The sequence below is a fragment of the Scardinius erythrophthalmus genome (assembly GCF_964197995.2).
Source record: "Scardinius erythrophthalmus genome assembly, chromosome: 9".
Taxonomy (NCBI): domain Eukaryota; kingdom Metazoa; phylum Chordata; class Actinopteri; order Cypriniformes; family Leuciscidae; genus Scardinius; species Scardinius erythrophthalmus.
Window position 1 is genome coordinate 41,812,108 of NC_138229.1, and position 12,155 is coordinate 41,824,262.

Here is a 12,155-nt window from a genome sequence, read left to right on the forward strand (position 1 = left end):
GTTAATAAAGGTTGATCAAAGTACTATCAGCATGTCAGGGCAGGGCAATCAGCATGTTGATAAAACAAAAAATATATAAGCTCTTTTATATTAACATTACCAAACAATAATTGTAATATTGTGCATGCATAACACATTTTTTGCAAAGTAGTAGTTAAAAAAAATAGTAGATAAATATGTACTTACTCTTTTTGATTTCCGTTGCTCCGTGTCCTGCGAGTTGCAGTGGAAGGCGAGAGTGAACAAGCTATATTCCTTTTAAAAAAAAGTTGAAAACTATTTTTATCATATATTTTACAGAGTACTATTCCAGCACATGCATAACTGATGGACATTTAGCAATGCTGATAAAGCAACACAATATAAGCTCTTTTATATTAACATTACCAATCAATAATTGTTATATTGTGCATGCATAACAACACATTTGTTGCAAAGCCACACAGGCACATATAGGCTGCATTTGTATCATCACTAAGTATATAAACAAAATGTAACTAACATCTGTAAAATAGTAGGTAAATATGTACTTACTCTTTTTGATTTTTGTTGCTGCGTGTCCTCGTTGCAGTGGAAGGCGAGAGTGAACAAGCTACATTCCTTTTAAAAAAAGTTACAAAACATATGTAACATCAACCAATCTCCAAAAATAAATAATAAAGTCATACAGGCTCATAATATTAACACTAAGTATAAACAAAATTGAACTAACATCTGTAAAATAGTGGGTAAATATGTACTTACTCTTTCTGATTTCTGACTGTGTTGCTAAGCGCACTCCGAGTTGCAGGCGGAGGTAGTGATGAAGCTACATTCCTTTTAAAAAAGTTGAAGAATATTATGACATAAATATAACTATAGTAGCATTAGTCTATAATGAATAACTGATGTAAATAATTTTAGACGTGTGCAATAAGCCTATATGCGTGTCAATGGGCCATTAACGGAGAGGCACACCGCAAACATTAGCCTAACACATTTGTGCACTTCATTAACTGGGTATATTTACACATTTCAGCACATTTACACACATTTAAAACTGATATTTGCGAGTATGCATCGTTAATGATAATGAGGCAGCATTTATATAGTCAAAATATAATCTAAACACCTAGGGCCTACTAGGCCTACTTTCTAAAATAATTTCTAAATTCTATCTTTCATACATAATGATCTAAACATATCATTTAGGCTACACATACAAATACAAATTTCCTAACCAAGGGGTGTAGCATATGTACACAAAAAAAACAAAACAAAACATTTTTGATGTTGAAATGGTACAAGATATTAAATTCATGGTATAGATATGCACTTTCATTAGATCGTGTTGAATAAAGGTAGATATCAAATGTCAATACTCTGGATGGCAAGTCCAGCCTGTATAATATGTAAGCTCATGTTTTGAATAACTTGTCAACTAATGCAAGTAAGAATACATACTTACTCATCCGAAATTCTATCCACGGCTGGATCAATTCGCTCTTCAAAATACATACGGTCGTCATCAGAGTAGTCGCGCTCCTCTTCTGATGAAAATCTGGACTCTTCGTCGCTAGTATCCAGGACGAACTGAAGGGCTTCCGCACCGGTGTACCGTGTCATCTTCCCAACGCGCAGGTGACGAAATGATGAAACTTGAAGCGTTTAATACATTTGCTTGGGGGCGTTTACCTGTTTTGCATAGATGGCTTAGCACATTATCTTGTGAATAACGCGCTCCGTGAGTAGGCGTGAACGAATTAAAGTCAATGAGCTCGTAATAAGCTCGACTGGAATCGCTCTCTTTTTATACAGATTACAGAAGCTGATAATATTTGTTTTTTATATAAATGACTTCATTTAAAAGCTGCGATCTCAAGCTTTATGCCCGTGGGTCTGTTTGCCTGTTTGACTGAATTTTCGCGGAGTTATAGATCATTTTCGAACGCGTTTCAAATGGGAGTTTACATACAGAGAGAAGGCAGACATCGCATCATGTTAAAGTTTCTTTATTTGTCAAAAAGCAAAACACTTTATCTTTATTGTGAGTATACAGAAAAAAAAAGAAACTGAACAGGATCGATTGATGTAGAACACGAAAATTAAAGATCAAAATTAACAGAGCATTTTGTGTTTATTTTTCATTGCTAAAAAAAAAAACGAGCAAAACGCGCCGGCGCGTTCTTGGTCCCCTGAGGGTTAAACCAGCACATGTCAAGGCCCGTCTTAAGTTTGTTAATGACCATTTGGATGATCCAGAGGAGTCATGGGAGAAAGTCATGTGGTCAGATGAGACCAAAATAGAACTTTTTGGTCATAATTCCACTAAACGTGTTTGGAGGAAGAAGAATGATGAGTACCATCCCAAGAACACCATCCCTACTGTGAAGCATGGGGGTGGTAGCATCATGCTTTGGGGGTGTTTTTCTGCACGTGGGACAGGGCGACTGCACTGTATTAAGGAGAGGATGACCGGGGCCATGTATTGCGAGATTTTGGGGAACAACCTCCTTCCCTCAGTTAGAGCATTGAAGATGGGTCGAGGCTGGGTCTTCCAACATGACAATGACCCGAAGCACACAGCCAGGATAACCAAGGAATGGCTCTGTAAGAAGCATATCAAGGTTCTGGCGTGGCCTAGCCAGTCTCCAGACCTAAACCCAATAGAGAATCTTTAGAGGGAGCTCAAACTCCGTGTTTCTCAGCGACAGCCCAGAAACCTGACTGATCTAGAAAAGATCTGTGTGGAGGAGTGGGCCAAAATCCCTCCTGCAGTGTGTGCAAACCTGGTGAAAAACTACAGGAAACGTTTGACCTCTGTAATTGCAAACAAAGGCTACTGTACCAAATATTAACACTGATTTTCTCAGGTGTTCAAATACTTATTTGCAGCTGTATCATACAAATAAATAGTTAAAAAATCATACATTGTGATTTCTGGATTTTTTTTTTTTTTAGATTATGTCTCTCACAGTAGACATGCACCTACGATGACAATTTCAGACCCCTCCATGATTTCTAAGTGGGAGAACTTGCAAAATAGCAGGGTGTTCAAATACTTATTTTCCTCACTGTATAAATATATATATATTATATATATATTTTTTTTTTTATCGGAATAATTCCTCTTAGCCAGAGCGCTTCATGAATATGAATGAATACCCCCTAATTTTACTTCTCATAGCTTACGCTTTAAACATTTAATTGTTGCACTGATGTAAATTGCTATATGTACAAAAATCCACTCAAAAAAGCAAAAGTAGTGAGGTGTGTGAATGAACTTCTACAAACCAGCCGTGAGTGTTTCACCAGCATCTCTGCTGTGCCGTCCAGTCCTGTATCTGTGGAGGTCCACACGTGGGGGTCTCGGGGGCTTTAGGGGCGCCGGCCCGAGGGACGCAGGATCAGGAAGAGGTTTGCGTAGTCTTTCGGTCTGCAGGACTGCACTGAGCTCCATCACAGCGGCTACGGCACAGGACAGGCATTTCACAATCACAGATGCACTGAAGAACTAACAGGACAGGCTCCACAGCACCAGTGTAGTCCTAACTCTACAGTCCTGATCATGCAAGCTGAAACTGCTGAATTCACACACAGTACAGGTCAAAGGTTTGGAAACATTACTATTATTAATGCTTTTGAAAGGAGTGTCTTATGCTCATCATTTATTTGATCAAAAATACAGGGGGAAAAAAGTAATATTGTGAAATATTATTACAATTTCAAATAATGTTTTTCTATTTTAATATACTTTAAATATAATTTATTTCTGTGATCAAAGATGAATTTTCAGCATCATTACTCCAGTCTTCAGTGTCACATGATCCTTCAGAAATCATTATAATATGATGATTTATCATCAATGTTGGGCATAGACATTGCGGTAGTTAAGTATCCACGTCGTGGAGGTGATATTGATAAATTGCTTTTACAGCGTGAGGCTTTTTGGATTTTCACATTAGACAAGTTGTCCCCTAGAGGACTTATTGAAGATTTTGATATTCGTCCATTTCTTTGAATTGTTATATATGTGTGTGTGTTTTTCTCTTTTTGTATATAATACATCAAAGGTTTTGGAGTGATTATTTTAATTTAATTATTTTGATGTATATTTTGCAGGTATCAAGAAAAGTGTTTTTCGAAGTGCATATTAATTATGATATTGTTGTATTTTGCATAGTTTTTTAGATATTTTTGTCTGTATTTTTTTCTTTTCTTTTTTTCTTTTTTTCGTTTTGTAGTTGTTGTATTGGTTAGTAACATGATGTTTGGACATGTGATCACTTGGAGATATAAAAGGTTGCACATCTGTAGTCAATTTGTCTGATGAAGAGCCTGCATGCTCGAAACGTTACATACGCTATGCGATAGTTGTCTTGAAAATAAATATTTTTGATAATTTTGGAGCTTAGGTGTTGCCGACTTTATACTTTATTTTTTATTTGCTGTTTTCTAGTCGAGCACCCTTTTGAGACTGATGTGCGTGCTTTTGTTTCATTTATCATCAATGTTGGAAACAGTTGTGCTGCTTAATATTTCTTTTATAACTGTGATACTTTTTACAGGATTAATTGATTAATAAAAAGTTAAAAAGAGCAGCATTTATTCAAAATAGAAATGTTTTCTAACAATATAAATCTTTACTTTTTATCAATTTAACATCCTTGCTGAATAAAAGTATTAATTTCTTTCAAAAAAAAAAAAAAAATTAAAGTGTAATGATGCTGAGAATTCAGCTTTGATCACAGGAATAAATTATATTTTATGCAAGTCCCCCTGCAGTGAATAATTTTATGCCTTAAAACTCACATTTGATCACCAGAATTACATATTTAAACTTATCTTTAAAAAAAGAAAGTCTTCATGCATTAAAATATCTTGAATGTAACTCGACACCCTTGCCTCATTTAGTATGCGTGGTTCTATGAATATGCAAATGAGCCCCAATTCTATATTTTTGATCAAATAAACACAGGCTTGATGAGCATAAGGCATTTGGAAACAGTATTGTTTTGACCGGTACCGTATGCATCCATGTAAAATGATGGAGAGTTCTGCGACTCACTGTGTGGCGCTCGGCTGATCTTCAGTGGAGATGAAGTCACTGGACGATCAGCAGGAGATGGACTCTCTGTGGGTTTACTGATGTAGAAGCCCTTGGGTCGGCCGCACACCAGCAGGCTCTTGTGGGAGAGCTTCCTCTTGGCTTTCTCCAGCGTGCTCAACACATGCTGGTCAAAGAAGTGGCTAACACTCCCCGTGCCAGAGGACGAATCAGTCAGGGACTCGCTCGGGGAAGGAGTAGCAGAACGCTCGAGACTCGCACGCGGGTTTGACTCTCTGGTCTCAACACTAAGAGGACTTTTAAGACCATTTTTACCCATTTCTTTGCCACACGCTGAAACTTTGGTCAAGCTGAAAGGTGTAGGGAATTGCTTCCTGGTGCATTTGAGAGGTGATGTGATTCCCTTTGAACAAGGAGCTGAAGAATCATGCTTTGGCTCGTTTGAAAGCGGCAACACGAGGGGCAAATGCCGAAGTTTGAGCGACTGCCTGTTGAGCCCATCCTCACCAGAGCTGCTGACTTCAGATGGTGTGTTGGGAAAGCTTGGGAAAGATACAGGCTGTCTTCCTGCGAATGTTTTCAGGTCTTCTCTAAAAATGTTCCGGGGTAGACTAGGGGTCTTGGTTTCCACAGCTGAACTCAAGCTCATGGTTATCGGACCAGAGCGGCCCACGCCAGACAGTTTGGGTCTCTCGGGAAGCACAGGTCTGTTGCTCACCTGGAGCTCTTGCTGAAACTTGGCCCTTATGGATCTGAAACTGCTGCAGGCTTCCTACTGTCCACATGAAACGCAAACGGTAACAGATTTAATCATATCATATGACATATGACATATGACCACATATCAAAACATTTCAAGAGACAGTGTAAAATAAGTAGGCAAACACATCCCTTATGAAAATTAACCATGGTTTTATTACAAATAAAACAAAAACAACATGGACACTGAGTTAAACCATGGTAACCACAAATTAACCCCCCCCCAAAAAACATGGTTAGTATATAGTTAAACCTTGATAACCACAAACTAATCATGGTTTTACTACAAATAATAATAAAAAAAAACATGGTTAGTAAAGTTAAACCACACACATTAAACATGATTTTACTACAAATAAAACAAAAACAACATAGACACAGAGTTAAACCATGGTAACCACAAACTATGGTTTTACTACAAATAAAACCAAAAACTAATCATGCTTTTCCAACAATTAATGATAATAAAAAAAACATGGTTAGTATAATTAAACCATGGTAACCACAAATTAATCATCGTTTCGCTGCTCTAACCATAGTTTAACCATTACTACACTTTTACTAATTCAACCCACGTTTAATTTCATAGGGATTGATTGAAATAGAGTATTTCAGTATAAAACATCAACTCCATATAAACAAAATACAGGTATTTGTGATTAAACTAAATGTACTTTTTGATCCATTTAAACCCATCTATCCATTTGACAAAATATGATCTGTTTGGCGTTTTTACTTTGTTTGTTATCTATCCCAAACAATGTTTTTACCTGTTCCATCGTTGTTCAGTCTCCTTCTTGGGCAAGAGCGTATTAAACTATAAGCATTACATGATATCTTCAAAATAATCGCAAAACACGTTTAGGCATCAGAGCTTTGGTCTTATTGATTGATTAAACCGCCGTCTACTCTGTTGAAGGATTGGCTTATGAATATTAATTAGGTTGCGTGTGGGTTGAACACCTGATTGGCTGAAACTAAGGCGAGGGAGTAGCGGGCAAACGAGAGAATCCTACATTTACTTGGCGACGCTCGAGGAGAAACTTTGATTGGCAGCGCTGGAAACGCCACACCCTGGAGACCCCTGCTGGACAGAACTGTGTACATGCAGAACAAACATGCATAAAACCCCCTGTCAAACCAATTGCAAACGTTTATTGAAGATGTATGCAATTAAGAAACCATCTAATACGATTAAATGTCAAGTGTTTTTATAATATGAACTATTTTATTAACTTGATAGGCTATTGCTATTTATAAAAATGTCAAAATGTAAGACAAATTAAAAATGTATTATTTTTTCTTTGAATATCAGGGTCAAGCAGTTTATAAGATGACACTGCCTTACAGGTGAATGTGATTTCAACAAATATGTTTCTGGATAAACATCTTTATTAATCCTGCATTCCAATCAACAAATCATATTTGAGTGTCAAGTTTACAGTTTATGTTGAGTTTATGCTTACAACCAGGGTTTGGTGCTGATTATTTACCTGTCATTTCCCTCTTTAAGGATAAGTTATGTGTAGGGTTTGGGTTTCTGGACAGGAATTGTGTTCCAAGATGAAAAAAAAAACATTGACCCAAGAATATGTCCTGCTTGAAACCACAGCAAAGATTTTTACACACAGCAACTCAAAATGTATCTCAGCCAAATATTCAGTTTCGTTCCAAGACCATAAAAAAATTCTCAGTCAGACACTCTACCAACATGTACAACACAAGTTAACTGACTGTAAGAGCTAGTGCACGTCTGTGTTTGTGCTGCACAGTACACACACACACACACACACACACACACACACACACACACACACACACACACACACACACACACGCACACAAACAAACAAACAAACACACACACACACACACACACACACACACACACACACACACACACACACACACACACACACACACACACACACACACACACACATGTTGCTTACTGTGCCATAAGGCTTACACCCTGGTTAGCCAGTGCTGACTGTGTCATTCATTTGGCATATGTTGTCCAAATTTTTTTGCAATGTAATCGGGCCATATTTGCTGTGTCATGTGTGGGCCACTTTAGGTTCACATTCAGATTCACAGTGATTACTGTCCCTCATCTTTGCCAAAACTGGCCCAGATATGTTTTACAGTTTTTCTCGATTGTTTACGCACATTTTCTGAAAGCATGCCTCATATTCTCAGAACTCTACACACAAATCCAAAAAAACACACACACAATGGGCAAATCCCCTCAATTCTCCTGCAAAATGAAACTTTACATTCAAAAAACAATGTTATTTCTTCTCAAAATGGTATTTTGTTTTCAAATGACACACACAAACCATCATATGAATAGACATATATAAGAACCAGTTGAACACTGGTGTGCTCAATGTAAAACACTGTGATGAATGGAAAACACTTCTTCTCCATTCATCATAATGACTTAGGCCTTTTTTTGTTCAGTGTTACACTTACTACAGACAGTACATATATAAGTGTGTACTCAGAACACACAAATACAAGGTAACAAATATATTTTATTTTTCCCACAAAAACAATGTACACAGTATACATCCCAACCAACACAAAGTTATACATACAGTGGTCTACATACAAAACAACAGAAGAATTGACTCTATACAGTTACAGTAAAAAAAAAAAAAAAATCCAGTGTTGGCATCCATTGCTCATTGAAGAGCTCACCTGTTGCGCTTTTATGCTAAAGCTCTGATTGCTAATTGTAAAACTGTGTGATGGGTGTTTGCCCATGTGATGAGTCAGTGTGCGTATTTGAATGGCAGTGTGTTCCTTGTGAAAACAAGAGACTTTCTGCATGAAAATTGTGCCAAAAGCAGAGAATTGTGTGTAGTGTTTTGAAAAAGGTGTGTTTTAGACCTGCAATTTGAGTGTAAAGCAGGAATTGTGCTTGTAGTTTAGCAGAACTGGTTCAGGGGGTTGGTGAATGAGTTACATGTTGTGGTCATTGTGTCTCAAGTACTAGTATTTGTGTGAGAAAAACTGTAAGATAACTGGGCCAGATTTGCTGCAACATGTGACCCTGGATCACAAAACCAGTCACAAGTGTTATCTTTTTCACTTCGGCGCTCTCCGTCTCGGCAGCCGTATGTGTGTGCGTAACAGTTTACCAGTTACTCAAGTCCATGCAAATGATGAGTTATACAAAGTGTTCTGAGTATGCTGCTTTATTGGTCTCTCTGGCATGCATCCACATGACCGACAATGTTGCAGTGAACACAAATACTCAGCGCATCTCTAATGAAAACAACAGAAAACAAGGAAACATACATCTCCGCTCTATTCAATGCTGTACACACGAGCATGCGTGTTCCGGACTACTCCACCCATAATTCCCTTCCGCTCGTACTACAATTTACGTCCTTACGACATTAAAGGAACAGCTCCCTATTTCCCCTTTGTTCCACAACACAAGTCAATAACCAACAATACATTGTATGGGTCAGAATGAGGGCCTTACGATGAGGGTTTACACCCAGATTAGTCATTCGGGCCATAAGAAGGCCTGCAGTGCCGCATCAGTGCCTGAAGTGGCCCACATCCGTCTGCTATCTGAGGAGCGAGTGAAACACACACAAATGCTGTTCACTGGTAAACATATTTAGTCGGTCTGTAGAGGAGAAGAGACTTCATCCACAGAACAAAGACAATATACTGTAGATCTGTGCATCAGCAACAGACACACACACACACACACACACACACACACACACACACACACACACACACACACACACACACACACACACACACACACACACACACACACACAACTAACTTCATATACAATAAAACAATAACAATAAAGATATTCGGTGTATAAAATGTTACAGAGATAATGCAAATGTTTAAAAGTTTAATGTTTAACTTTATATCTGTTGAAACATTTATGTGCTATACTTGACAATCACGTTCATGATTAGAAATATTGTAATAATTATGGATGAGTTCAATCCAAACATTATTATATTTGCAGGCCTGATACTGAAGATTTCTGCTGACACTCATCTGAGCTTCTTCCTCTGTTCCACCTTTAATTACAACTAAACCATCATTTGGCTGAATAATAAACCAACATGAATCATTCAATATCACATGTTTCTAATACGCATGCTAACACACACGCTGCTTTATTTAATTGTGAAGTCTGAGTCTCTTCCACCTGTATGAAACACATTTACACATTTATTTCTCCTCATAGACAGTAGTGAGACTCTTCTGTGGATCACCTGATGGTTTCTGCTCCTCTCATGATCATTTCACAGATTTAAACGTGTAAGATGTAAACAATCCATTTCACACTATGATATAACGCATCCATCAGAGTTTGATGATCAATCTTCATTTACTCTGTAAAGTGGAACAGAAGAGAAAACAATCAGCGTTCAGTGGAACAAAGTGAAAATTATTATATTTCAATTACTGTTTTTTTTAAGTAAAAATAAATTCCTGTAATCAGATTAATTACCGACTTTACATGATCTTGCACAGATATTTGTGTTTTTAAATATAATAGATGTAAAACCTGAATCATGTTCATATGTGTATGTGTGTGTGTGTCGGTGCGACTCCTATTGAGTCTCTGTAAAGGAGAAACTAATGAGTGTACGGCGTATGTAATAAACCACAGGGAGCAAATACAAATGCTATTTTGAGTTCAAACACAATCCTTTAGTTAAAGCCGTTTGTCCTCTAGTTTAAAAATGTTTGTAGGCTCTTAGTAAATAACTGAGAGTAAAGTAAGTGTAAAGTAGTGTGACGTGTTGCTTGTCACAGTAAAAACACACTAGAGACAGAGACATTTCTCCTGTGAGCTGGACGCTGTGAGCTGAAGCTGGAGCTGCACTGATTTTAGCAGGAGTGCAGCGTTTTCCTACAATCTGACCAAGTCTGTTTTCACACTGAAATGATTCACTTCTACTGACACAGTTAATAAAGCAGGTGTTGATGTATAAAGCTGTGACTGTGAGCTTTTCTTCTCTTTCCTCCTTTGTGTTAAACATTTCAATAACTTCACATTTTGTTCTCACACAAACCCTTTGTTGCAATAAAGCTTAATGATAATTTCCTTTCACGAATGTTTGAAAGGTTTGTTCACATATCAGAGGTAAATGAAGATTTCTTTAATATCTCAGTGATGTTTCCTCACCTCAGGACACAGTTTGAGTCTCGTATCACGTCTCTGAGCTGCTGCTGTGAGTCTCCTATATTATTGAGACTCAGATCAAGCTCTTTTAAAAACTGCAGTGCTTTTGAGTTAGTCAAAGACTGAGTTAAAGAAGAAACATCTGTAATGTCACAGTGATATAGTCTAGAAAGACACAAACAGAGGAAGAGAGATTATCTTACAAACAAATCATGAATATGAAGAATTTTACACAAATATAATGTGAACTCAGACTCACTGTGAGATATTGAGCATAAAGTGTTTTAGTTTAAACTGTTGAAGTGATTTTAAGCATTTTGATTCTTGTCTGTGAATGTGACTGACCTCAATCTCTCCAGTTTACAGTGTGAATCCTTCAGTACGGCACATAAGTGCTTCACTCCTGAGTTTCCTAGTTTATTCCAGCTCAGGGTCAGCTCTCTCAGGTGTGATGGGTTTGATTTCAGAGCTGAAGTCAGGATGAGACTCTGTTTCTCTGTAATACTGCAATCACTCAGACTAAAGACAGAGAAATAACAATAGTTCACATCTATGATGATCATCTTATTGAAGAGCTACAGCAGCATTTAGTTTCCAATCGTCTGTTCTGAAACCCAGTCACACTAGTTCTGTGTGCTGGAAGACACTGTTTCTTCTCTTTCAGTTTAAAGGTCCCGTTGCATGCGATTCCATGTTTCAAAGTTTAGTTAGTGTGTAATGTTTTTGTTAGAGTATAAATAATATCTGTAAAGTTATAACGCTCAAAGTTCAATGCCAAGCGAGATATTTTATTTAACAGAAGTTGACTACAAAAAACGTCTCGATTGGACTACACCCCTCTACTTCCTTCATTAGTGACATCACCAGAACCGTGTTTAGACTAACCTCCGCCCACAGGAACACAGGCGTATTGATGGCGAAATGTCAACAGACGGTTGATGTTTATCTATAATCGAATACCGCAAAAGTTTAATTCGAAGTTGTTAGTTTGCTCTGTCCATTTCACCACGGACTGTTTTTCTAACCTGGGATAATATCAAGCAGGCTTCTCTCGGCGTTTCATACTGACGAAGGGGGCAATTTCAACTATATTCCAGCAAGCGGTAAGTAGTGATTTAATATGGAAGTAGCGATCAACTTCACATCGTTTCTCTTAGTAGGATGAAA

The 12,155-nt window shown here is 37.6% G+C and overlaps 1 protein-coding gene across 1 annotated transcript; it reads right to left on the reverse strand.

Annotated features, from left to right (window-relative positions):
* Positions 1-3,155: 3,155 nt before the first annotated feature.
* On the reverse strand, positions 3,156-11,551 carry LOC308695652 (uncharacterized protein; the record flags this gene model as incomplete). Its single annotated transcript, XM_081373832.1, has 5 exons — positions 3,156-3,447; positions 5,048-5,819; positions 10,630-10,732; positions 10,992-11,153; positions 11,334-11,551. The coding sequence occupies 5 exons, from the start codon at positions 11,549-11,551 to the stop codon at positions 3,266-3,268; spliced, it is 1,437 nt and encodes a 478-aa protein (XP_081229958.1). The 3' UTR covers positions 3,156-3,265.
* Between the last annotated feature and the right edge of the window lie 604 nt (positions 11,552-12,155).